Consider the following 27,897-nt stretch of genomic DNA (forward strand, 5'->3'; position numbering starts at 1 on the left):
ATAGTGAAAGCAAAAATGTGTAATTATGTGCTCAAAGCTAGTAAAAAAATGTGCTTCACTCCATTGGCAGTACTTCAAGATTTGGCAGAATCCCAAACCCAATTAGAATAAATTTCATTATCATCATTAGCTGGTGCCACCAACACATGATGGTATGTAGCTATTTTATACTGAAAATAGAAAAGGTGTATTTGAAATATATAATTTCTTGTATTCTTTTGTACAATAAGCAATTCAGCTGTTATTCAGACACAACATACGTACTCAAAGAAAGCGTTAAGAGTTACCAGCCAGGCTTACTAAACCAATCTGTCATCTCTAACTTGATGTAAGTAGAGCATCTGTAAGTGATAAGAAATTATATAAGGGTCACGTGTAACCACCACATCACTTACACTCCTGGTCTCCACTTGTCTCCTGAACCACTCTCCCACGCAGCATACTATATTATGATAACATATCATCTTATACATAATGCTGCTTACAATTATTCAAAAGTTAAGAAACATACTGCAACACTCAAGGAAGTAACTTACCAGAATGGACTTGGATGTGTGTGGCTGGAATGTTACACTGATTACATTGGACCCATCAGTGTTGTCCTATAGTGCAGTAGGGTAGTGTAGTAGTGTAGGTATCACTTACTTCACAAGAGTATGCATGTTTTCCTTTATCTCCAGCTATTGAAGTGATATTAACTGCCTCCTGATAATCTGGATGCCAGCAATAATGAATTAACTACGATACTGTTACATATGTCAAAATACTCACCAATCAGTGTGTTTTGTGAATCATAATAAACAAATGCTTCATGCAAGAACATGTATCGCTGCATGGACCAGGATGTAGGGCTCTGGCTCCACTCATAGTGTTCCCTTATTACAGGGTCATACCCATGATTGGTCCTCCACACTGCCTCCTTGAGAGGGAACCCAATATGTGCCCCATTGGCATTATTAGGGTACAGTGCATCTGCCTCCCTGTGTATCCATCAATGTAGTTGAGTATGTTGTGATGTACTGACCTTTCATCATTGTCAGCAAAGTAGGCGGTGTATCCATACATGGTCTCCATAGCTAGAGCTACAGTTTGTCCTTCGGTGTAGTTCTCAGCATCAGGACCACTAGCTACCATGTGATTGAAGCCAACTGTGTTGTTAGTAGCCTCCCACAATTCTCTATAACAGCAGTATTATATGTTGTATGGGATGATCCATTGGTAACAAGGATTTACTTTGCTTGATCAATGTTTTTAGCATTCTCCATAATGTAGCGAAGTCGTAATGTCCACGGAAATCCACTAAAGCTAATTTCATTCTCTTCCAAGTTTGCCTCATGCACTATAAACAATGATACAGACAGTTAATACGCTACATACACATGCTGGTAAAGACATAGTAAGCTGATGTACTATGGTACAATGATAAATAGTTGTTATAATAGTAAACTTTGCTGTATATTTTTGACATGTGGTTGGCATTGGTAATGACTGATCTATATCAGCAGCATGCATATTAAGAATGAGTTATATCAACTTGAAAATTTTAAGCAGTAAGCAAAACCTGGCTTCCACCCAAAACAAAACATTTATTATATATAGCAGATATAAGCTATTTAACAAAAATTCATTGATTTATCAAAGGAGAATTTTTTCCCAGGCATTACAATTGCAGGGGTGTGTTCGTGGTGATGCATGAGAATGCTCCCAGTTCAATGTCTCCAACAACACTTGTCCTTGCATGGTCATCAATAGTTTGACTCAATAAACTCTTCATCCAAAGAGACGAGACATACCTAAATATTGAGTGAATATATTATACCTGTCAGTCCCTGTGAGCTCATTCCAGCAATGGTGCCATAAAGAGCGGCAAACCCAATGGAAACTGAGGAGAAGGATGAGTCTTTAGGTACATTCACCACCACCATCTTGTATTTGTTGATACCTGCAACAAGACCATACTTGCTAAACTAATCACATAATTATAGTAAAAATACTGTTATTTTGTAGTCACTCACCAGTGTCTTTGTTCCAGTCAAGATTTCTACCAGAGAAGAGTTGTCCATTAGCTGTTCTCTTACCCCAAACTGCAAACATGGAACATTGCAGCCCCTTTGCTGGTTCAACTTTAGGTGATCGTTCAGGAAGCAATTCAGCCACCGTGGAATTGAACTCTCTAAAAGATAATATTGCTTGTCATTTGGGCATTATGTTAAAGAACAAGAAAAAAGGAGTTACATTGGCTTGGTCTGATGTGTTTGTAAACACACTTGGAATTGATTTACCTCAAAAAATACAGCACACTCACTTCACTTGTTTGCACACAAATATGCAGATTTAAAACACAAAACTTTAAGTGATACTTTACATAGTACAATTACCTCAATAAGATATAGATGAAATCTTTCAGGTCACCGGGTGCATTAGCAAGAACAATAGCTCTGGTCACGTACTGTCCACACTGGGTACACCCCTTGTCTCTAGCTCCATACTCTAATCCCTGTAACTCCATCATAAACTGAGGTGTCACCTCAATTGACTAAAAAGTAAACAATAATAACCAGTTAACTACCTGCTAAATGTTTGGTATTTTAGTACTCTAATGAGTTTAATAATGATTTTTAGTATAGTAACAAATTTTCATGGTGGATTCATCCTACATTATAGAGGGTAACTTTTTTTTTGGCAAAAACTAATCTCACAAAATTAAAAGTTCGGCACCAATCACACTAGTACCAACCACTTTCACTGCTTATAACAAACTAGCTAGCAACAATTATATAAACATAAGGTCAATCTAATCCAAAACAGCCAAGCTGTAAAAAAAGTGTGCGGCCCTCAGAAAGGCTATGGTAAAAAAAGATGTGAAATCCAAGCGCTTCACAAAAATTCACCTGAATTGTCGTTATTAAAATTTTTACCATTAACCTACCATCACAGCCATTTCTTGGCCGCCACCTTGGATTTCACATTTTTTTTCACCATAGCCTTTCTGAGGGCCGCACACTTTTTTTACAGCTTGGCTGTTTTGGATTAGATTTCATTTCTTTTTGTATTTGTATACCCCATGCAAAGCCGGCCTATGGCCAGCTTTGGGACTTTTTTAACCTATGTTTTTTTTTCTTTACTACACGAAGAAGAAAAGATGAAGTAGATGTAGCTACTTTAAATATTTTATCAGTAAATGTACAAATTATATATATATAATACATATGTGACCGGATTTGCGAAAAGGGGCCTTCCACACACATCCAATTTGCCAACTTTGACAATTGATAACTTCAGATTGGAAAGAGCTATTGCCTTGAAATTTGGGCAGTGGTGATTTCTTTGCAGCTGAACTCTCCACATGATGGTTTCTTTGTAGCTGAACTCTCTACAAGGTAATTTCTTCTAGCTGATCTCTCCACAGGGAGATTTGTTTGTAGCTGAGCTATCTACAAGGTAACTTCTTCTAGCTGATCTCTCTACAGGGAGATTTGTTTGTAGCTGAACTCTCTACATGATGGTTTCTTTGTAGCTGAACTACTCTCTACAAGGTAACTTCTTCTAGCTAATCTCTCTACAGGGAGATTTGTTTGTAGCTGAACTCTCTACATGATGGTTTCTTTGTAGCTGAACTCTCTGCAAGGTAACTTCTTCTATTGATCTCTCCACAGGGCGATTTGTTTGTAGCTGAACTCTCTACATGGTGGTTTCTTTGTAGCTGAACTCTACAAGGTGATTTTTTCTAGCTGAACTATCTCTTTCCATAGTTGCATGAACTCCCTACAAGGTAACTTCTTCTAGCTGATCTCTCTACAGGGTGACTTGTGTGTAGCTGATCTCTATACAGGTTTCTTATTTCTAGCTGATCTCTTGAATTCTCTTCAGGGTGACTGCTCTATTAGGTTGACTGCTCTATTAGGATGACTGCTCTATTAGAGTATCTCGATCTCGCACTTGCTGCACCAAGTTGGATTTCGTGTTATAACTCCGTGGCTTTAAGTCTGATTCTTCTACACCATTGATGAGCCTTTCTAAGATGATTACTCCATCTGTACAACGATTTTCAAAGCATTACCCCAAGCGGTTTATCTGGTAGGCGTGGCAAGCAGTCGTTTTTTATTAGCTGATCTCGATTGCGTAATTGTTACACACTGTTGGTTTTTTCGTTGTATCTTCCTGGTTTTTAGCTCGATTTCTTTCAAACCACAAAAGGTTTGAGGTTCAATAGTTAACCTATTCACCCACCGATTTTCAGCTTCTTCCCATACGCGGTTTACCCTGTAGGCGTGACAACATATTGGTGTTATTTTTCGTGAATAATCGCTCATCACTCTTTGCCTGTTTATCGTATTCAAGCCAAAGTTGGAACCGAGATGCGCCTTTATATCCCCCTTCTGTGTGCCAAATGTCAAGACAATCGGATATGGCGTTCGAGTTTTATAGCAGTTTGTGTAAGTGTGCGACAAGAAAAAGAAAAATAAGAAGAAAAAAACGAAGAAACTGAGCCAATTTTTGAAGTCGCATATCTCGGGGATGCGCGAAGCGATTTCGCTCAAATTTGGAATGTGGAGTGCTGCAGTTGGAGGGCATGTCCACAGCAAAAATCGTCTTGTTTCATCAAGGAAGCACAGAGCTACGGAGGTGCGAAAATTGCGTTTTCTTTCTTCCCGTCAATATACTCACGGGTGTTACGCGCCGGCTTCTTGGGCCGCACGACACACTACCGTGTGTCTTGATACCATACTGACTGGTCAAGTTGCAAGCGGTTAAAGTTGAAGAACTGGATGTATGTGGAAGCCTAGTTTTGTCAAATTCAGTCACATATATTCAGTGTTGGGCAAGTTACTTTTTAAAAGTAACTAGTTACATATTACATATTACTTGCAACTGAACTATTTAGTTACAGTTACATATTACCCATAAAATAAAGTAACTGTAATAATATTACATATTATATTACTTTGTGTCCGCAGCCTTAAGTTGTCACGTGTGATTATCACGTAACATGATTGCGTCGTTGGACAATGTGCAAATCATGGTTATAAGTAAGAAGCTGGTGAATAAGCTTCATTCAATAGGCTTCATTACTTCGTTGTGGCTAGACGTTACTCAGTGATTACTAACAAGATTCGTAACTTCGTTACTTGTAGTCGTAATATTAGATTCGTTACAGTAACTATATTACTTAGGTAATGCATTACATTTGTAAGTAAAGTAACTTGAGTTATATTACCTGTTTTTATAGCGTATTTTGTTATATTATTTAGTTACCACAAAAGTAATAATATTACATAATGCGTTACATAAGTAACGCGTTACTCTCAACACTGCATATATTTTACAGGTAATAAGTTAGTTATAAGCACATGTATTCCTGGTTTACAGTACTTAATCATGTCAATGCGTAGTTGATGCATACAGCTACAAGTTTGGAGTGGTTAGTAACTTCTGAGCTGGAAGGAATCAACAGAATTACTAACCATCTGATAATTACAACAGTTTCAGTGACAATAGATACGATTGGACTGATAGAAGGCATATGAGATAATTATACAGCTACATCTACTATGGTCCTTATTGGATCTGCAAAAACCCTTGGATCATTTTTATATATTTCTACTATGTACATAGCCAAAGCAATTCCTATGCAAAAATTTCACATCGCATGCTGAGAACAATTGGAGGCAAACAACAGAATGTAAAATGATATGCATTGGAAAAATAATATTACAGATGCTTAAGTAAAATAGTCCTATGCTATACTGTATGACAGGAAATTTTGATGAAAGAAAAAGTTGGGGCAAATCTGACGAATCAGTCAAATTTTAATTTTTCAAGTGTCCATAAATGCACCTAAAAGTAGTGATATTTGTCAATATTTAATTCACCAATGCTTTTTTTGGATTCGTCAACCTTTCTTTTCATCACAATTTCTTGTCATACAGTAACAAGAGTAGCTATATTAATAGGGGGAGTCCCCCATTATATATTACAAATGGACGTGTAGTTAAACCGTTGCTTCATAATTTGTTTTGAACTGCGTATAATTATACTCTTGTATTGTCTAATCTTCTCTCGCCACAAAACAGCATGCAGGAAAAAAAAACACTTAAAATGTATTTCAAGTTTCCATTGGTATAGCTGTAAAGAAACATTTTAAAATTAAATTTCCCCTTGCAATGGTGAATATGATGATACCCAGGTTTTTGCTGTTGCAACCTTCCTTCAATTCGAAACTTAAGAAATTTTGCAATGATTTACAGCTATATACGCGATACGTACATATTGTAGCCATTGTGATGAATGTAAATTGAGAATCGTGCTATTATTTTGGTTTTCATATATCCAGTCACATGCATAGTACATTTTAAATCATAACGGCAGTACAATTCAGATCATTAAATTATAGACTCCCCACCCCCTGACTATACTCCTATTTGCAAACATGCAGTAGTAATATTATTGTTATACTCTTGCATGTGCAACAGGTTAGCTTTGCACCAAACTCTTATCAGATTATAAGCTCCAGCACTAGTAGCTATTGCAGGATACAACTGAGAATGGTCTGTGTGCCCATCATTATAACGAGCATGAAGGTAATAGCTGTAACTATATATGGTGTTGTTCTATGAATAGTTCACTTGCACTTTGTGTGACAGACACCTACCAGGTAATTTTTCCACTGCCAGTCCAGAGCTAGTCCCAACACTTCAATGGTAATCTCATTCTCCACAGTTTTACCACCCAACAATGAGTAGAGTAAGCTGTAATAATTGTCCCTTATCTCATCTACCAGCAGGTGGCCATAGGCATAGCCCATGTCTGCAATAAAACATACGTCATGTAAATTATCAGGTTATCACCCCAACCTGTACTGTTATTATCTTCACTGCATCAAGAATTTTTGTACCATTAGAAGTTGAATACAGCCACCCAGCACCTTTTAAAGTTAGTAACTAGCAAAAGAAGACTAAGAAATTTGCTTTCTGAGTCATGTGAGCTATTAGCCTGCATGGTATTTCAAAGTTTTACATTATTTCATCATGTGATTTGTGTGTAAGATGCTGTTTCACAATAGCTGCTGCATAGCATATAGTTATGAAATTATGCATAGGTATAGCAAAGGAGGCCAAAGTCCCATTTTTGAGGCCTTCTAAAGATCAATATATTCTAATAGAGCAGTCATAGCTATTCTCTTAAACAGAGCTAATTAGGTACACACAAGTGGTATTTGAGGAAAACCCAACTAGTGCTAGTTTCGAATTTTATGACTTTTTTTTTATCTAGAGGGGAAATCCAATAGGCTGTTTACGTTTCAGCCTTATCTGGTGAGTACTTTTGAAAGAACAAAACAATCAATTTGTACAGTACCTATATGGAAAACAAATAGCTAACAAGCACTCTTTTAATCAATCATAAGTCATGAGTACAACAAGCTATGGCGTTAGAACTTCTGTCATTGTGTTCCACATGAACTGGGACATTCATCAAGGTACAGTTGTTGGACCCACCCATGCCCTGCCTATCAAGCAAGAAGGTTGTTCGAGCTTGGCTCCTTTGGCACATGCCTAGACTGTATGTTGCTGGGGAACAAGTCATCACTAGCACTGGTTTTCTGCATTCTTCACGTTTTAGGTACGTACATGCATGTTTCTGACTCCCTGTTTCACAGGCCTTAAGCCTTCTCACAGGTACCAACTTCAGAAGGACCTAAATATTTTGGAAAGATGGGAAAATAAATGGAAAATGACATTTAATGTTCAGCAATGTGAATTCATCATAATAACACACAAGAAAAAGCCTATTCTTTACCATTACACTTTGTACGACACTGTTGTGCAGAAGGTGACACACACCAAGTATCTAGGTCTTACTATTGTCCTGGTCTGAACACATTAGACAAATAACTAACAAAGCTAACAGTATCAAAGGGTTGTTACAACGTAACCTTCATAGCTGTCCAATTTCTATCAAAGTGAGTTGTTACAAGTCACTTATTAAACCAATCCTAGAATATGCATGACCCTTATACACAAAAGGACATCTTAGCTATTGAATCAGTTCAAAGACGCTGTGCTAAGTTTGTGTATAATAATTATTCTTCACACACAAGTGTCACAGGTATGTTGCAAAATTTGAATTGGCCACCTCTGGCTCACTGCAGAAACCAGCTGAAAGTGATCACAATGTTAAGTCGTGTTTGCTGCAAGGTACAGACAGTGGTGTTTAGATATTTTAAATTTTCTTTCACTGCATTAAAACTTGCGTACAATTATTTTGTAGCATGATGTATCAATAAAACTTATCTAAAAAGCAAATTAAAATCATGGAAACTAGTTGGGTTTTCACTCAGCAGATCACATTTAGCAGTATGTATTAACTTAACATGAGAAATTCTCCCCTGAAGCTGAATGCCGCTGAAAAATCATTTACTCATACCATGGTTAGCAGTACGTATACTGTCACTGTACCATGCTATTAGTGTACTCCAATATCAGTATGCTGGCTATATCATCTTAGGCTTAACTGTACTTATAGGTGTAGCTAAGTAATGTAGCAGATCTAAAGCATAGCAAAACTGGTATGATCGATCTTTATAGTGCGCCGGAAACTGAAAGCCCACCTCATACTTTCTGAAAAGTCTAAATAAAATAGTTTGCCTAGAGAAACTAATGCTATAGCTTAGTCACATTTTTTGAAGATTGTGTCGATGTCATGGCTTTTGCAAGGACAGGTGGAATTGGGGTGTGGCTTGTGTATAAAATATTTAAAGGATATTAATCAATCGACCTTGGGGGATGAAATTCAATATAGAGAAATGCATGATATTAACAATCACATTAAAACATCAAGACACACAACCCCTTGAGTATATTGACAGGAAGAAAGAAAACGCAATTTTCGCACCTCCGTAGCTCTGTGCTGCCTTGATGAAACAAGACAAATTTTGCTGTGTACATTCCCTCCAACTTCAGTACTCCACATTCCAAATTTGAGCGAAATCGCTTCAGGCATTCCTGAGATATGCGACTTCAAAAATTGGCTTAGTTTCTTCGTTTTTTTTTATTCTTCTTATTTTTCTTCCTCTTTTCGCACATTTACAAAAACTGCTATAAAACGCGAACTCGTTATCCGATTGCCTTGAAATTTGGCACACAGAAGGGAGGTATAAAGGCGCATCTCTGTACCAACTTTGGCTGGAATACCATAAACAGACTAAGAGTTATGAGCGATTATGCACGAAAAATAATACCAATATGTTGTCACGCCTACAGGGTAAACCGCGTATGGGAAGAAGCTGAAAATCGGTGGGTGAATAGGTTAACTATTGAACCTCAAACCTTTTGTGGTTTGAAAGAAATCGAGCTAAAAACCAGGAAGATACAGCAAAAAAATCAACAGTGTGTAACAATTACGCAATCGAGATTAGCTATTTTTTTATTTATTTTTTTTATTTTTATTATTATTATTATTATTACTAGGACCGCGTCACATACAACCAAGTACATACAACAACGTGACAGCCCCCCCGGTGAGGCTATTAGGTGGTGAATGCATTATCTCCAAATCAACTCAATATGTCACAGTAGTGACAGATATAACACAATAGTGGCATCGTAACTAAAGGCCACCAGTAGCTAAGTGCCAGTACATCATTGGTGTGGTAATGGCACAGTGATGTGTACAAAGTATATGTATACAAAACATACAGGAGAGAACTATACATTATTGCAGTATTGTATGCAGCAATACATTATAGGCAACATCACCATGCAGATAAAAATTATTAGCCAATATACAGCAATGCATATCAACACCAACTAGAGCTAAGTAAGGTTCATCAGTGATGTAGCAATGGCACAGTGATGGGTGACACACTATAGTTATGCATACACAACTTGCAGGAGATAGCTACACAATGCTGTAGGAGTATGCAAGTCAGATGAACCAGATAAAGGAAGACAGCCAAGCCACTAGAGCCTATAGTAGCTACGCCAGGTGAAGGCAAAAAAGATTAAGCACGCATTGAATTGCCTGACACCAACACAAAGAAAGTTCGCCATACCAGCTGCACAAGACAAAATTGTTTACTTGTATTTTATATGTAACTGTAAGCTTATTGTAAAGAGCGTGGCATATGTCAGTTTAATGTTTTCTTGTATTGTTTATTTACGTGAATGAATCCACTGGCAGCTGGCATGGAGACTTGAGATGTTACAAACATAAAAACTTACTTGTAATCTTCTTGTTTACACAAGTGGCTTCTGGCTCTCCTGCAATATGTAAGTAATTAAGCAAGGGTGTGGTACTGGGCGTTATATAGAATTACACGTATGGCCAAGTCATCAGCACAAACAGGAGCGATGATTATACGTTTGTGCCTTCATTCACAGGCGAATCTATCCCCGGTTAGTTCATGTCTCTAGGCCTCGTAGTTTTCTCAAACATTACTTATTAATTATTTAATTATTTATTTATTTAACTATTTATTTATTTATGACGTAATTTTAACCGCGTTTCGTATTATTCTTAGTACTTGGTTGTATAATTATGCTTGCCACGCCTACCAGATAAACCACTTGGGGTAATGCTTTGAAAATCGCTGTACAGATGGAGTTATCATCTTAGAAAGGCTCTTCAATGGTGTAGAAAAATCAGACTTAAAGCCACAGAGTTATAACACGAAATCCAACTTGGTGTAGCAAGTGCGAGATCGAGATACTCTAATAGAGCAGTCATTCTAATAGAGCAGTCACCCTGAACAGAATTCAGAGATCAGTTAGAAATAAGTAACTTGTATAGAGATCAGCTACAAACAAATCACCCTGTAGAGAGTTCAGCTACAAACAATTCACCCTGTTCAGACATCAGTTAGAAGAAGTTTTCTTGTAGAGAGTTCAGTTACAAACAAATCACCCTGTTGAAAGATCAGCTAGAAGATGTCACCTTATAGATAGTTCAGTTACAAAGAAACCACCATGTAGAAAATTCAGCTACAAACTAGTGACCCTGTAGATACATCAGCTAGAAGAAGTTACCTTGTAGAGGGTTCAGCTACAAAGAAACCATTCTGTAAAGAGCTCAGCTGCAAACAAATCACCTATACAGAATTCAGCTACAAACAAATCACCCTGTAGAGAGATCAGCTAGAAGAAGTTACCTTGTAGATAGTTCAGCTACAAACAAATCATCCTGTAGAGAGATCAGCTAGAAGAAGTTACCTTGTAGATAGTTCAGCTACAAACAATTCACCCTGTACAGAGCTCAGTTAAAAGAGGTTTCCTTGTAGAGAGTTCAGCTACAGACAAATCACCCTGTAGAGAGATCAGTTAGAAGAAGTTACCTTGTAGATCGTTCAGCTACAAACAATTCACCCTGTAAAGAGATCAGCTAGAAGAAGTTACCTTGTAGAGAGTTCAGCTACAAAGAAACCATCATGTAGAGAATTCAGCCGCAAACAAATCATGTATAGAGAGTTCAGCTACAAACAAATCTCCCTGTAGAGAGATCAGCTAGAAGAAGTTTCCTTGTAGAGAGTTCTGCTACAAACAAATCACCCTGTAGAAAGATCAGCTAGTAGAAATCACCTTGTAGAGAGTTCAGCTTCAAAGAAGCAATCATGTGAGAGTTCAGGTACAAACAAATTGTCCTGTAGAGAGATCAGCTAGAAGAAGTTACGTTGTAGAGAGTTCAGCTACAAAGAAACCATCATGTAGATAGTTCAGGTACAAACAAATCACCCTGTAGAAAATTTTGCCACAAACAAATTGCCCTGTAGAAAGATCAGTTAGAAGAAGTTACCTTTTAGAGAGTTCAGCTACAAAGAAACCATTCTGTAAAGAGCTCAGCTGCAAACAAATCACCTATACAGAATTCAGCTACAAACACATCACCCTGTAGAGAGATCAGCTAGAAGAAGTTACCTTGTAGATCGTTCAGCTACAAACAATTCACCCTGTAGAGAGAGCAATTAGAAGAAGTAACCTTGTAGAGTGTTCAGTTACAAAGAAACCACCATGGAGATTTCTGTAATCAATATAATATTATGTGACCGGATTTGCAAAAAGGGGTCTTCCACACACATCCAATTCCGTAACCGTTGGAGACCATAACTCAGTGTTCAGGTAACATATTAACCTGAAAATTTCACCACGTATTCAGCTATAGTGGTGCTCACCACTGTCCAAAATTCAAGGCAATAGCTCTTTCCAATTTGAAGTTATCGATTGTCAAAGTTGGCAAATTGGATGTGTGTGGAAGACCCCTTTTCGCAAATCCGGTCACATATGTATTATACAGTATATATAATTTGTACATTTACTGATAAAATATTTAAAGTACATCTACTTCATCTTTTCTTCTTCCTGTAGTAAAGAAAAAAACATAGGTTTAAAAAGTCCCAAAGCTGGCCATAGGCCGGCTTTGGGGTATACAAATACAAAAAGAAATGAAATCTAATCCAAAACAGCCAAGCTGTAAAAAAAGTGTGCGGCCCTCAGAAAGGCTATGGTGAAAAAAGATGTGAAATCCAAGGTGGCGGCCAAGAAATGGCTGTGATGGTAGGTTAATGGTAAAAATTTTAATAATGACAATTTAGGTAAATTTTGTGAAGCGGCACAAAAATTCACCTGAATTGTCGTTATTAAAATTTTACCATTAACCTACCATCACAGCCATTTCTTGGCCGCCACCTTGGATTTCACATCTTTTTTCACCATAGCCTTTCTGAGGGCCGCACACTTTTTTTACAGCTTGGCTGTTTTGGATTAGATAATCCTTACATTATGGAATACACCCTCCATGGCAAAAAACTGAATCCTGTTGTAAATGCTAAATACTTGGGTATCAATTTTGATAGCAAGCTTACATTCAACCATCATGTGGACACTGTTTGCCAAAAAGCTAATAACACTTTAGCATTCTTATGAAGAAATCTGAAACACAGTCACCAAAGAGTTAATTAATTAAGCTAGATGCCTACAAGATAATTGTTCTACCAATTTTAAACTATGCTGCGACAGTTTGGTCCCCACACACGCAATACTACATCAATAAACTAGAAGCTGTTCAGAAGCGTGCTGCTCGTTTTATTGTGTCAGAATACCGCAGATTAAGTAGTATATCACATATCCTAAATTCACTAAAGTTAAAATCCATAGTGTACCACCATACAAGGCTTCGTCTCTTGATGTTCTACAAGATTGTCAATCACCTAGTAGAGCTTCCTATCCCCAGTTATATTGTACATTCTACAAGATGTTTACGAGGAAACCAGGATAAATTCATCAAACCATCTGCTACTGTTGATGCATACAAATTTAGTTTTTACCCAAGATCAATTAAATTACCCTATGGAATCAACTACCAATCAATGATATTTTTTCCCTAAATGATTTTGATAGTATTCTTCAATCAACACTGACACATTCAATGAAAAACAGTAATTAATAATCTAAAGAGATTGTTTTTGGCAGGTTATATAGAGCCGGTACCGGTTACACTGTTTTGCCGGCTATTTTGCCGGCAGTGGAGGGTATAATACTTAGAATGTTACGTGCATTAAAAAAAAACTTGTACAAAAAACCTAAGAAAGCGAAAAAAAAAAAGTTGTCTAAGCGAGGGTTCGAACCCGGGCATCCGTACTCATAAGCAATGTTTGTAACGATTATACCACCGGTGCTGCAGCTAGTCATATTATTTAGTTTCTACTTTATAAACATCCGACTGAAGTGACTTCTATATATAACAAGAGTGAAGAAGAAACCAAAGCTGAACCCTAGCTGAACCCTAGCCTACCCCTAACGCTAAGGAACTACTTTTCGCATCCCCTAAAGTTGAATGCTCGGGGCAACCTACTAGACGCGTGCCCTAAAGTTGAATGCTCGGGGCAACCTACTAGTGCCGGCACAATAGCCGTTAGTGTTTGCAAACCGGTACAGGCTAAATATACACTTCGTTGTTTTTATACTCAAATTTGTGAGTTTTACAATCATAAATATATATATATAATATATATAACCAACCATCACAATTTTTAATGAAATTTTCTCACCGTATCTTGTCCCGACCAGGTGGATAAGGTACGGGTTGACAGCGTAGTTGGTGGTCGCCTCTATTTGGTAGAGGGTAGAGTCTCCCCAGCTCCTCAACGCCTTGAAATTGCTAACATCAGCGATGTTACCGTTTGGAGTCTGAGCTTGAGCAGCTACTGCAAGCGTGACCAGTAGAACTACTGCAAGTAGCTTCATTATCTCAACCTGTCACGTGATAACCCGTGTCTTAGTCCGTAATCTATTTTATTTGTGAATGGGCGGGCCGGAGTTTTTGTTTACTCGATTGCCCGAACACATTTGGAGGCACTTCACGAATTAACTGTTCAGATGGACTTCGAGAAACTGAGGCGGTCCTACATTGTGCGACTTGCAGTAGCCGTAATTTTCTTTATGGTATGTGTCGGTCTAGAGGTGGTAACTGGTAAGTACTGTGGCGTTGATTATCTACTGGTCGTGTTGTGTGTGAACATAACATTATCAATCGTACACGATCTGTGATAGTACAAACGTATTAGACATTAACTAAATCATCACGTAATCACTGGCTTGATTAATTGAATTGAGAATTGAATGCTTACCATATATGGCAATGGTTCACCACCCTAGAAAAGTTACCTAGCTACAGCCTGTATCACATGAAGGGTTTCCTTAATCAGTAAAAAATCCAATCCGTATGTTATGGTTGCACACAATATTCATATCAGTTAAGAAACACCTGTCGGCTGTGTATGTTTGCATAGTATTCAGGGACTGATCCATGCAGAGGGGGTGAATGGGGTGGCTAGCCACCCACCATGCATGGCCTTGCAGCCACTCAGACATGCATTATTTAATAATGCTGAATATTACCGATTATGAACACTCTTTCAAGTTATATCAATATGAACTAAATCCCTGCATTGCATCAGATTCCAATGCTAGCTAGCTATAACCTTACAGTAGATGGTAGCAGTATACATGAATTTATCTATGATCATGGGCAGTATTAACTATCACCAGGCAGAGGACTTCTTGAAGGAAAATATGGAGTCTGCATTAGGATTGAGTCAATTCTACTTTTATGTCTGCAGCAATTCACCCTAAGGCTGCGGAATAGTGCGACTGCCTCAAAATTAGTTAAATTTTCAAGTTGGCTAAGTAGTGAAAAACATACTGGGAATATTATAGCTATAACTTTTAAGGTGATGTTTCTTCCTGTGGGACAAGTCATTGTAGTGATAAAGTCCTAAAATTAATGTAATTTTCCAATTACTACACTACATTACTCACCTATTGTTAACTATGCCATTCTCCCTTCTAGTGGGTGTTGGGATAGCATATGCTACAATCGATGAAGAGACAACGTCGATCATTATACAAGCAGTAGCCACTGGAGAAGCTGCCCTTCTAGCCATCACATTCACTGTCATATTCCACCAGTCAATTTTGTGGTTCAATGAAGTACACAAGATTGAGAACTCTGAGAAGATGGCAAAGAAGCGAAGAAATCTACCACCTTTGGGAACTAGAGTGGAGATGAAACGCGTACGTCCATTACATCCTAGTGATGCAGCCACAGTTGGCATGCAGCCAGCCAGTATTTCAGAGCAGCAGGCGGATGAGCCAGACACAGTGTTCATGATGATGGAGGATGATGAGACTGATCATAGTGATGACACTGTCTACCTGTTTGATTATGTTGATGGTGACATGATTAAGCCATTATCCAGTGACCACTTGCGACCACTGTCACCAACCATGTTCATATTATTGCTACTATCAGCACTGTTCTTCTTAATGGGTTTAATGGCATGTGAGTAACTAATTAGGGATTGTAATCTTTTACCATAGTATGTATTTTGGAGGGACCTTTTGCTGGGTTAACATTTTTATAAAACATTTTCAATGGGGAAAATAAAAATGTAAGAATGAGGAGCTGATAAGCTTCTGTGGCCTAGTCTATCAACAAGAGAAGATATGTGTAAACAAAACAGGTCACTGTGTGCTAAATTATCCAGCTATCAAGCAATGTAAATCCCCCTTATACCTCAGGTGACATGCTACACATACTTATCAGAGTGAGAAAACTGTGTCACTGTTCAAAATGTATTTTATTTGACAATCACTTCCAGGGCTTTACATAAAAATTCAATGCTCTGAATGGTAAATACAGTAGTGTTTATACAGCTGTCTTTATTGTTGCTTTCTGTTTTGTAGTGATATGGGGGATTACCCTATCATATGATTTTGGTTTTGGAGATGAGAATGTCATTTGGCCGTACATAGTAGTTGAAGTGATAGTTGGTCTGGTGTGTCCTCTACTGCTGTATGTTGGGATCGTATTATTTGCTGTTGTGATCGACTATGTCACACTGGGCAGGATTGATGCTCGTAAGGCAGTACACACTGTGTTACCATCAGTAGAACTAGTCATTGCTAGTGATAACGAATACTGGTCCATCAAGAACACATTTTATTTCTTAATCCGTAAGAGACCAACACAGAAGAGATCATCCTGCACTTCATTGGTTGAGTTTTCTCGTGCGACCATTTACTTTGTCATTATTATCGGTTTGTCATTTGGAGTAACCACTTCTTATTTCATGAACAGAACAATTGTAGAACAAGTGAACACTCGTGAATGTATGGAAGACTTACATTTCGATTGTTTTGTACGAGATAATGGTGATTGGAGATATGTTGATTGTGCAGATAACGCTACTTTGGCTCGATTTTCTTTCATTCATTGTTACACTTTCTTGAGGTTTGGTGTCGATAATAACCCCATTGCCAGTCTAGCAGAATCATTTGCCTTTTACCTAGCAATGGTTGGGTTTTTTGGTCAAGCTTTTGGTGTTGTTAAAATTCTACTTCGTCTCAGGCCATCCCGACTATGGGGAATTTGGTTTGCAGTCATCGGAATCATTGTTGTAGGAGTGTCAATATATCTTATGGCTTCTCAAGAGGCTGCCCTATCCATACATCGCGATGTGATTGGCTGTTTTCAAATCCTGATGATGGGAGCATATCTAATAGTAATCGGTGCTTTACTGTTTGAGGCCGGCCTCTGGGAAAGAGAGATGATCGCACCACACCACAAACCTATTGAGCTACGACTGTTTAAACCTGGTCATCGGCACGACCTTGATGCAGCTACTAGTGATGAACACACCCACATAGACACAGCCGTATGATTTAAATTTTTATCATGTATTGTACAGTGTAATAATGCAGTAGAAATACAAATAATATTTTTATAAATAATTTATGGTGATATAATGACCTAGTATATACAGATTGGAAGCTGAGTCGATTGATTACTCATAAATCACCTGCACCAAACTATTAACATCATTTCTTGGTCTTCTTAATCATTGCCAGTCTCTGAACGATACACAAAAACACTAATAATATTGTTACACAACCATTGCGAGCTGTTTACTTGTTTTTCAGCTTCAGTTGCACATGATTTCTTGTGTATTTGTTCCTCCGTTCCAAATCCCGGTATCCACATGTTCCAGTTACGTTCTACACAACAAGAGGAGAGGATTATATAAGATAGTATTATAGGTTATGACGATACCTAGGTGAAGTTGTACATCCTTCGCTTCGAGGGTGTTTGACTTTCTGTGCTTGGCTAACTGGCAGGAAGCAGTTACCACTGACTCAATAAAGTCATCAGCTATTTGCAGTAGCACCTGTGATGACGACAGAGATATGATGTATGCTATGATAGTGCAACATCACACACACAGTGACCCAGTCTGACAACACTAGTCGTATAGTCTAACAAATAAGGTAGCACCCTGAAACTGTAGAGTGCAAAGTTAAAATAGATTTAATAAAGACAAAGGAAGCTGTGAGTTACCAAACTTGGATATCTGGAAAGGACAATAAGGCACTGGTTTTGTCAGACTGGGTACAATACTCTAATTGTACAATCAGATTGTTATGTGCACATGGGATGACCTCGACAATGAGGTGGTAAGGTCATAAAGTACATACAAAGGACCTGTTAAAGGTGAGGTGGACTTGTACAGAGATGAGCACTAAGTGAGGTACCATTTATTATCCCACTAGGTGCCAGCAAGAAGATAAAGGCTGTAGTCATTGGGCAATAGACTACACTACTTAAAATTCTAGTCTAATGCTCAATGCAGAAAATAATCCCAGACCAGGTACCAACTTGATCGGCAGACTTTTTTATTTCACTGTACTAAGCTATCAAAAAAACAAAACATTTCATGCGGGAGATGGTATTGCCATTTTACACACACACACACACTATACCATGCATGCTGCTATCTCAGCTTTGTTAAAAGCTTAGTAGCTTTAGTTTCTCGCTTGTAAGTGCACATGTACAAAGTGTTACCCACTGCACTTATAATGGTCACTGTTATATTTGAATGTCCTCAGCAAGGGTGATAATGAGTTGTATGACCCAAAGATATAGGACAAGTATAATTAGTCACCACAAATCACCCAGGTCATTTAACAATGCCATAGGATTTTATGGGCTCATTTTTCACAGCTTATAGCCTAGTACAACATTCTCTCTCCCCCAATTACTTGCTCTTGGTAGTGTCAAATACTTTTTAGGCTAACACCAAACATATGAAGGAGTTTGCAGACATTTGCAATTTGTTGATGGCAAAATTGCCAGCTGGTTTGGGTATTTCCAATGCATTTGTTATTGTAAAAGGATTTTAAAAATGACATTATTTAGTATGTACCATCCACTTCATTTTTGCTAGGAAATTTCTGTGATCACAATGATACTAGAAGACCAGTTCATAGAAATTTTGGTGCAATCAAAAAACCTGGTGTAGCAAATTTCCCTACATTTTGCATTGGGTGTTATGGGGCCATGTGATTAATTGTGCAATAACCCTGATAAATACCTCAGATTCCAGACCAGATGTGCAGGAAGAACGATTCTAACAGAAGGAAATCAGACAAAACTTTGGCGTGTTGTTTAAACCTTAAACCTGCATAGTCCAGAAAACTGGAATTAATAAGTTAGTGTGTCTTGCACAAACCGCTGTAACTTTTAAAGCATCCATCCTATGGCTACGCAATTTATGTCATTCTACTTGTGTAACATGATACCTAGGGCATTACCTTATGCTAAATGGTGAGGCCAAAATTCAGTTAGTAGAAAATTGCATTAACACTTTTTTTTGAATTTGTAGCAATCTATTGGAAGCATTTAGGGTCATAGTGAGGGTTGGTTGTACTGCCAAGGCACCAGGAGGGTATTGTGAAGCTGGTTTTGGGTGATATTTTTGCCCAGAAATTCCCAAACCTCCATGATCCCTAGCTTGGTGAGTCTTGAATAGATTTGCGCATGTTTCACTTGAGCTCCAGCTCGAACTTGGAAATTGTTAAAGTGCTACCTCGCTTGTGCTACTTGAAAAATGTAGCACTAAATGAGTGGTCTCGAATTGAAATATACTGTAGCACTCAGCAAATATATTTGTCTTTGGCCACTTTTTTCATGCTATTATATTAATAGCACTACAGCAGTTCTTTAACTAGTACATAATTTTATTCATGGAAGCCATAGGACATAGTTGTCTGCCCTCAGGGCTTTGAAAATTACTTCCTGGTTGTATTGATACGGTATGCGGGGTTTCTTTTTACAATGATTTTTATTTTCACGAATTGGTTAAAAGCTATTGAAAGTTTCATGAACCGCTGCATTTTTGTCCACGCACGTGACTAAAATGGACATGCTCTCACTCCAACTACATGTGATTTGACTTGGCTGCACAGGTTAATTTTTATTACAATGATTCAGCAAATAGTAAATGTCTTCATATGAAAAATTATTCATGAAATAGTAGTATTACATATGAGCTTATTTGTATCAGTAAAAACTGGTAAAAATTTTAAAGTTTATCACGAATCTGGCTAACCTCATTTTGCTTAATAAGCTATACGATACCTCGGTAAGGGCAGAGGGACATAGAGTGACCACAGTTTAAAAACTAATTCCAGCAGCCATTTTGGCACATCATCTCATAGACGTTTTCGTTTAAGTCAATGCCCCTTGTGTACACTAATTTTGCTTACTAATTATAACTAACCCAAAGCGTGGTGAGCTTATTATTAAGGCTAAAACAAATATTACAAATGTTTGGGCACTCGTTAAGAATTTTGGTACTCGGATAGTAAAATACTGGTACTTGTTGTGATCACATGGCCCAGCTCATGTGATTTGTTTGTCATCAAGAAAGGCCGTGGAGATTAAAGTTGTAGAATTTATCAATTTATTGCACTTTGTCAGGAAAATTAACTTTAGTTACTTGAAAAAAGGTTACTCCTTATGGTCTGGTATAAAATATGTCACATAATATGACTACGAGTAGTTAGTATTAGTGAGTACTTGATCCTTAACACTAGAGAGTACTCCATTTTGAATTCATGATTGTTTCAGTCCTACTTATATTGTTACTTAAGTACTGTTATGTGGTTGTACAGAAATAAAGTACAATCATTATTAACTTGTATTATAGTTAGTTGTAATCTCAGTGGTGGCTCTATATTACCTTTGTAGCTGTGAATGATCTAATTTAGAGCTCTGCAATTTCACTAGTTAAGAAAAGTGTACTCGAGAAAGTATGACACATCGCACAGAGGAACTTGGTACAAAGAAAGACACAGACAGCTAACCTGGAAAACAAGAACACCAGCAACATTGATGCTGCCTCGCAGTTCCCATATGCGCTGTATTCTGGGTCATAATGAATATCAGCCTCGCACGTTCAAGATTTCATCAAGGTGGCCATCTCCTGCCTCAACAGTTTTGCTGACATGTCTAGATTGAGTTTCAGCCATGCTGACTATTCACTTTGAACTAGTACAGTGGATCCTTGCTAATCCAAACTCCAGTAATCTGAACAGTAGAAATGACTGTTCTATTAGGGAATTTTTGGAAACAAGCGTTTGTTCTATTAAAATATTTGAACTGGGTTCTGTATATGTACTTATTATAATCAATGGGTTCACTACTCCGAACAAATTAACTAATCTGAACAGACTTTTGTCAACTTGAGAACAGAGCTGATCAGATTAGTGAAGATCCACTGTAACATGTTAAATCTAATCAACAGTGGTCAGGTTTATGAGAGGAAACAAAGTTATGATGGTTACTTTACGGGCTCATTTTTTTTCATAACATAGACACTCTCCCACCCATTATATGTCTGGAAAAGTGGTCTTATTGCCTATTTAAAAGTATCAAGAAATACCAGTTTAAATACTTGAAAATCAAAATTAGCAAAATAAGGAGTCTACTGGAAGCATGGCTGTGCTGTAGAATACTTGGTGAGCATAGAAATACTTGCTGTCAGAAATTATTACTGTAAACGGGCATAACCTATTCAGAAATCCAGAATACCTTACAGAAGTTTTGATAAGTGGCCCAGACATGAACACATTCCAGGCTGGTCAGCTCAGATCTATATATAAAAAGCTTAAAAGCCGTCCATCTGGTTTACTCACCAAACTTGACGTGAATCGACGCAATCTGTGCTGATAATGAAGCACTCATCATCTGGCTACTCTTAAGATTGTTATCACGCATACTTCCGTTCATTCTCTACAGTGCGTAGAAGGCCAAGGTGTAGAGAGAACTTGAGCATCATTCCTTTAAAACCACAGCACATACTGTTCAAGTGATAGAACGCCTGACTAGTGTGTAGGAGGTCGTAGGTTAGAATCCACGTGTTGGCAGATTTTTTTCTTTCTACTCAGTACCTATTTGTGCACACCTTTTTAAAACATGACTTTTAGCTAATCGTACCTTGGCATGTAAAGCATGTATCAATGCAGGACTTTAGCAAAATTAAATGCTCATCATCTGGCAACTCTAGGGCAGTTTAAATAGCAAATCAATATGTGCTTTTGTTTGCTCTTTATAGGGCGATAAGGCACTGGTGTTGTTCTATCTGTTCCATGCAAGTGTCCATCTACAAACTCTTAAGCAGCAAGCTTACATCATAGGGACTCTTATAGCACTTTTGGGATAGAGCAGGCGAATTGCCAACATATTTGTCCATCTGTGTGTTGGTCCAGTGTGTTGTATTAGAGTAGGTAAAAGTTTCTTTCACACTTAAGGTAAACATCATGTAGAAACTGAAACTGTACCATGTGTATGCCACTTGTGATGTAGGTATACTGTATATACAATTGTCTTGGATCGCTATGCAATTTAACTAATTAACCCTGCATGCTCATTATTTCACTATTTGTACTTTAAAATGGCATAAGGATCATGTACTTTAAAGTACTATCGACATGCATGCTACACAGCAAATATAGGACACTAAGATTTAAGCTTTGTTCCCAATATTATTGTCACATTAGTTGCCCTGCATGTAAAGCAGGTACCAATGCTTTTGTTTATTCTTTACAAACATGTTGAAGTCACTGGTAGGGAAGACACACTGAATAATTGAACTACATTCCTGTCAAAACCACAAACAACGTTTTGCATCATCAATTTCAGCAGGATGGCATAAGGAAACCTCATGCTTTTAAAAAAGTGACATCACCATGCACACTACTTAGAGTGCTGGTGTTTAATGCTTGGTCCCTCTTCCTGGCATTAAAATGTTTAATGGAGATGGTCCTGCATGTAGGACAGGTACCAATGCTTTTCACAAGGTGCCATAAATTTTGCGTATTGTGTTTGACAGACATGATGTTTGGTTTATCAGATTCCTTGATGAAAGGCGATTCAATTCATGTGTAAGTTCTTTGTGTAGTAATGAAGGGGAAGCTAAAAAGGAGCCTTGTACAACGAAATTGTAATGTTCAGAATGCCCATAAAAACACTTGTTTTTCAACATATCTCTGTAACCTAAACTGTTTAACAACATGTATGGTTGGAGTCTTATTAAGCATCCTTCACTGCATAGAATGATACCAAATTTAGCAAATTTGGTTGAGCATAACAACTTGAAAATAGGGATTTTCCCACTGAGATAATTAGGGCACATATTATGTCAGCAGTAAAAAAAAAAAAAAACTGTTGCTATGGCAACATTTTCACAATGGCCGGAATTGGATAGAGAAAATTCAAGGGCTTTTTTTTGTTGTATGGTGTGCTGCAGAGATTTTGTGAGTTAAAGGTTGTAAATTAGTGTTTTTGTATGTAGTGTAAAATACATGTATTTTGCATTGGACAATGAATGACAAGGAATGATAAGATTTTACGATCAGCCTGTTTACCAAGCTGAGATTTTGAAAAATATATCAAACAGATATTAGATTTATATGTACCACACTGCGTGGACAGTTCAAAGGCACTGCCAGTGCCATAATTTGTATATGGCACTGTTGAAGACAGCAGCGAGTGCATTATAACTTATAATGCACCGAGTGCGGTTTTGTAGAGCTGCAAGCAGCAATCAGAGAGCTCCAGGACAGTAAGTTTGGTGTGATATTTTAATTGTTAAAATTTCAGTCTGTGAAAAGGGGTGTACCCACCTTGGCTACGCCCTTTAACAATACCATATATTTTCAGGGATTCATGTTAGCAAATCTGCAAAAAATTTAAATCATCTGTCAGCTGCTAACAGCAGAAAAGTACATCACTCATTATTATTGGGCCTTCAATGTACTATGCCCAGCTTGTTACAATTGAGATTGGTTACTTAGGACATTTTATACCTGCGACACTGACCAACGTATCTCGTACCGGGGGGGTATGCAAGTTGCCATCCAGAGCTGTTAAGTCATTGTTTGATCAAGCTGCCAGAATTGCAATATCCTGCTCATACAGAATTTTCAATGCTCACGCTTCTCAGAACCGTGAGATCTGACAGATCTGTTAAACTAATTACAATTGATGTATGTGTGTACTTTGTTTCTTGTTTCTTGTGTGTGTGTGTGTGTGTGTGTGTGTGTGTGTGTGTGTGTGTGTGTGTGTGTGTGTGTGTGTGTGTGTGTGTGTGCGTGCTTGCCTTTCCAGGGCTCCAGCTGCTTTAAAACTTCTTGGTACCCTGTATCTAGGCTCCTTATTTCCTGTACATTTGTCTTAAACCATAAGACATATAAACCAATCATCAACATTGTTCAACCTCGAAAATTTTGCCCCTCAAAATATTTAGGCTATATGGCACTGGTAACCCATCACAGTTACACTATATTGTTTCTTCATGAGATTACTTTAGATACTGAGTGTAGGAGCTGTCTAGGAAACTCTATCTTGCCCCCTAGATCAAAAATACAGGAACAATATCTCTTTATTCCTTGTTTCACCACCAGCATCATAGATCACATGAATGCATATAGAGAGGCACAGAATGACATAAGTGTTATAGTAGATGCAATATATATATAGCTGTATATGCATACACATAGTAGACGGGAATATAGCTAAAGGGTTGAAGTACTCTGGTCTTGTTCAACAAGGTGTACATATATAAAAACGTACTTATGCACCTTACTAGTCTGGTGCCATGTGCCATCTGAACCCAGATAAAACTGTAGTCCACTTTGGCAATGACTCAATAAAACTATTACATTCTAAATAGTGCTCACCATTACATTCGACTGTGGCAACCAGTTTTTGTCATTGCCACCAGATTTGAGTTTAGCCAGTATGGATAGTAAGAATTAGACTAGTATTGTTTAGTTAGGTTTTGTTTACTTAACTGTCTATTATTAGCTGCTTTTTTTTGCTTGAGAGAATTATTACAGGCGATTGAGTGATCATGTATGCTGAACACTACATGATGAGAGTTGGATATAACCCATAGCGTACTAGCTTTCAATATCTCGGGTGGCTGCGGTACTGTAGAGGGAATGTCACTGCAATGTTTGGCTCTGTCACCCACAATCAATGTTAGAAACCTGGCCTTTATAAGAGTTGCAGCTGTCTTGTGAGACTCTCCCCACCTATTAGGTGAGTGGTACATGAACAACTTTACAACGTGCACTTGTGCTCTGCCTGTATAAACACACTTGCCTTTGGGCCTGACAGTCCTCAAGCTTGTGTGTTTATATCAGGCAGAGCACTCGTGCCCATTGTATAAGTATATATATTAATGCATAATTTTTAAATTTTAAGGGTTTAACCCAAACTTTTAATGATGACCACCTGAAAATGCTTGATTTTACAAATCCCATAGTTTACATATGTTTTGATATGAACCTGTTAACTCAGGCCACCTTGTCTGGTCATGCCGGGCTTAGTACTGCCTAAATGATTCACACTCCCAATATATTTCACACCATGCCATGATGTATCTGGATTAGAAGTTAGTGTGAACGGGGTGTCTGTGGCAAGGCATGTAAGCAGTACACTTCATTCACCTCTTCCACATCCTCATCAACAAGTTGTGTTGGATCAACTTCTTCTACTAGCTCATGAAGCCGCTTCTTGTTGAGCACCTGATAGTCATGTGAATCACTGGGGGTATATCACCTCATACGACACTACCTTGGGTGGTTGTGGGGGCGTTAACATGGTGGTGGGGCCGCTACTAACCGGGGCCCGCTTAAACATGTCCTGGCTCATCAAATTAATTGTAGGCATCATATCCATCGGTTGGTGCTCGGTCACCTTCAAACAGTACCTCACTACACGACTAACATGTACGATTCCATTTACCTCTTTCTTGAGTTCCATCATTACACGAGTGCACGTGACCTTTTGTTATTTAGTGGGCATTATTTAGAACACACTTGTGCATTAACCGGCGTAAGTATGAACGAGTTTGAAGCGGCAGTTATTGGAGACACAGTACCTCTGGAAGATTTACAGGTAGGATCGTTGCGATGAATAATGCTAGAGTGCTTTACAATGGTGCAGGCTTGCGAGAGAAACTATTTGAAGCAAGTACGTAACAACACCCTTACAGATAATACAAAATTCGCTTACGCGTGGCACCTGATAAAGAGCCAATATTCCAGCGATGTGAGGAAAGGGATAACTATGATGCAAGGTGAGTTTGTACGTGTAGAATGTGGCGTTGCCAATGTTCTTGTGGTGGGTAACACCCGAGGTAACACCATATACCTACCACGGAGGTGTGGTAGTCTGACAGCGCCCACCCCTTCGCATAGAGTAAGGGTCTGGTGACTGTAGTGTACGGTACTTGTGTGACCAGAATTCAAGTGGTTTCAATTGCGCGTGAGATATATTATTACCTGTTTGTACTTTGACGAAGAATTCATGAAACTAGGTCTTTATGGTGGGTATTCGCGGTCTTGCTCAGAGAGTATCAGCTGTTTTCCAACTATTCCAAATTTGGTTGCAATGGTTATTGTGTTGTTCATGACACAAACCACACGGTTTACATCAAATACTTGTTAAATGGATACTGCGATTTGATTGGCTCTACCACCATGGTGGTAGTAACACAAGTACCATATGCTATGGTCACCAGATTCTTCCTCTAAAAGCAAAGGGGGGTGAGCCAGGCTAGGTGGTGTGGCTAATGGCAGTAACTTAGTTCCTGACTGAGTTGTCATGGATCCCTTGAGCTTAGTGAATCAAAGGGTGCTTTTATTTATTTATTTATTGATACTGTACCAGTAGCTCAGCAAGAAAATATAAGAATTTAAGTAGCTACTAGGTTTTGCTTCTAGACCAGGTCACTGACTTGAGTCCCACCCTTTTAGGGGTCCACTCTATATAAAAATGGGTTGTGAGTGGGTTGCTTGGCATAGTATGTGTTTTGTTGGATGATTACATCAGACAATCACAGAGGCTATAGTGCAGAGTTCACAGTAAAATTTGTCATGAGCTTTTGGTATTATTTGTGACTGTGTCAACAAAAACTGACTTGTTCACACAACTTCCTTTTGTTTTTCTTTTTCTTTCTTAGCATTATCTACGAATGGATCACCTCAAAGTTTCAGCCTTCTGTGGTAAGTAGTTTTGGAATTATAGTGCTAGACAGTAATAAAATCAATTTGTACAGTGACTATACTTAAAAATAAACTACAGGTGCTTGCATTTGCAGCCATAACTTCCGTTTGCATTAGTCTACAACCTTGGAATTTGGCTTAAAATGTTCACTGTGGATTAGCAAATCAACCAAGGTATCATTTTAGCCCTGTAGTCACTTAAGCATATTGGTATGAAGGCAGTTTAATTGAAGAAATGACAACAATCTTGTTTGCATTTACCGCATTGTAAAAGATTTTGGAACTCTCCATGAGCAGGCAAATAAGATGGTGTATAGTTTTAATCGATTTGAAGCTTCCTTCTCTGAGTAATGACCTGATAAAAACTTGTATATTTTTCTTTGTAGCATGCATAATTTTATGAATTCTTTTTTTCTCAAAATGCATGCTTGTGTGTGAACAAGTCGTGTTTTTGCTGAGATGGTCACATTTATTGCTATAATATTGTACCCTTCTCTTGTAGAATTATGCAAGTCAGCTGGTGATAAGAGAGACTACGTGTACCTCGTAGCGTTAGGATATTATCGGTTACAGGTACTATACGTGTGGTAACCATGGTGATGTGATGTATTTACTGTGCAGGAATACAGTGAAGCCATGAAATACATCGACACAACCCTAACTATGGAGCCGAACAATAGTCAAGCGAAGGAGTTGAAACAGTTGATAAAGCAAAAACAAGACCGAGGTTGGGTATTGTGTGTGAGCTACTGGTGCTTTGAATTGCCTTATAGATAGTATGATTGGTTTGGCTGTGGTGGGAGGAGCTACAGCTGTTGCAGTGGGTGCAACTGCATTGGCTGGATTCGTTATCAGCAGAATTTTCAAATAATTTGTCATTTTTAATCTCCACAATATTGTAAATAATGCTCATGTATAATCCATATTAAAATCCTTCACCATTTTGTTTTTCTCATATATAATAGCCTGATGCATTCCCCTAAGGTGACTTTAT

General features: G+C 38.1%; 4 protein-coding genes across 5 annotated transcripts; 2 read left to right on the top strand and 2 right to left on the bottom strand.

Annotated features, from left to right (window-relative positions):
* Positions 1-188: 188 nt before the first annotated feature.
* On the bottom strand, positions 189-14,277 carry LOC136241603 (uncharacterized). The gene is made up of 12 exons (XM_066032839.1): positions 14,039-14,277; positions 6,653-6,807; positions 2,379-2,536; positions 2,016-2,173; positions 1,820-1,942; positions 1,234-1,339; positions 1,025-1,177; positions 772-980; positions 646-713; positions 537-602; positions 396-442; positions 189-341 (listed from the first exon to the last, which is right to left on the bottom strand). Exons 1-12 carry the CDS (start codon positions 14,232-14,234, stop codon positions 284-286), a joined length of 1,497 nt encoding a protein of 498 aa, XP_065888911.1. The 5' UTR covers positions 14,235-14,277; the 3' UTR covers positions 189-283.
* Positions 14,273-17,282, top strand: LOC136241602 (uncharacterized). Its single transcript, XM_066032838.1, has 3 exons — positions 14,273-14,460; positions 15,340-15,831; positions 16,236-17,282. The coding sequence occupies exons 1-3, from the start codon at positions 14,367-14,369 to the stop codon at positions 17,210-17,212; spliced, it is 1,563 nt and encodes a 520-aa protein (XP_065888910.1). The 5' UTR covers positions 14,273-14,366; the 3' UTR covers positions 17,213-17,282.
* LOC136241607 (transcription initiation factor TFIID subunit 12-like) lies at positions 17,208-25,777 on the bottom strand. 2 transcript variants are annotated; one of them, XM_066032845.1, is made up of 7 exons: positions 25,642-25,777; positions 25,471-25,593; positions 25,344-25,421; positions 17,602-17,716; positions 17,461-17,546; positions 17,351-17,402; positions 17,208-17,301 (listed from the first exon to the last, which is right to left on the bottom strand). In XM_066032845.1, exons 1-6 carry the CDS (start codon positions 25,660-25,662, stop codon positions 17,370-17,372), a joined length of 456 nt encoding a protein of 151 aa, XP_065888917.1. In that variant the 5' UTR covers positions 25,663-25,777; the 3' UTR covers positions 17,208-17,301; positions 17,351-17,369. The 2 variants fall into 2 exon arrangements, with proteins under 2 accessions (XP_065888917.1, XP_065888916.1); XM_066032844.1 differs by having other exon boundaries at positions 17,208-17,402; positions 25,642-25,776.
* On the top strand, positions 25,655-27,848 carry LOC136241606 (mitochondrial fission 1 protein-like). Its single transcript, XM_066032843.1, has 5 exons — positions 25,655-25,794; positions 25,843-25,975; positions 27,406-27,476; positions 27,525-27,630; positions 27,677-27,848. Exons 1-5 carry the CDS (start codon positions 25,738-25,740, stop codon positions 27,772-27,774), a joined length of 465 nt encoding a protein of 154 aa, XP_065888915.1. The 5' UTR covers positions 25,655-25,737; the 3' UTR covers positions 27,775-27,848.
* Positions 27,849-27,897: the final 49 nt, after the last annotated feature.

Source organism: Dysidea avara, chromosome 12 (assembly GCF_963678975.1).
Source record: "Dysidea avara chromosome 12, odDysAvar1.4, whole genome shotgun sequence".
NCBI lineage: Eukaryota > Metazoa > Porifera > Demospongiae > Dictyoceratida > Dysideidae > Dysidea > Dysidea avara.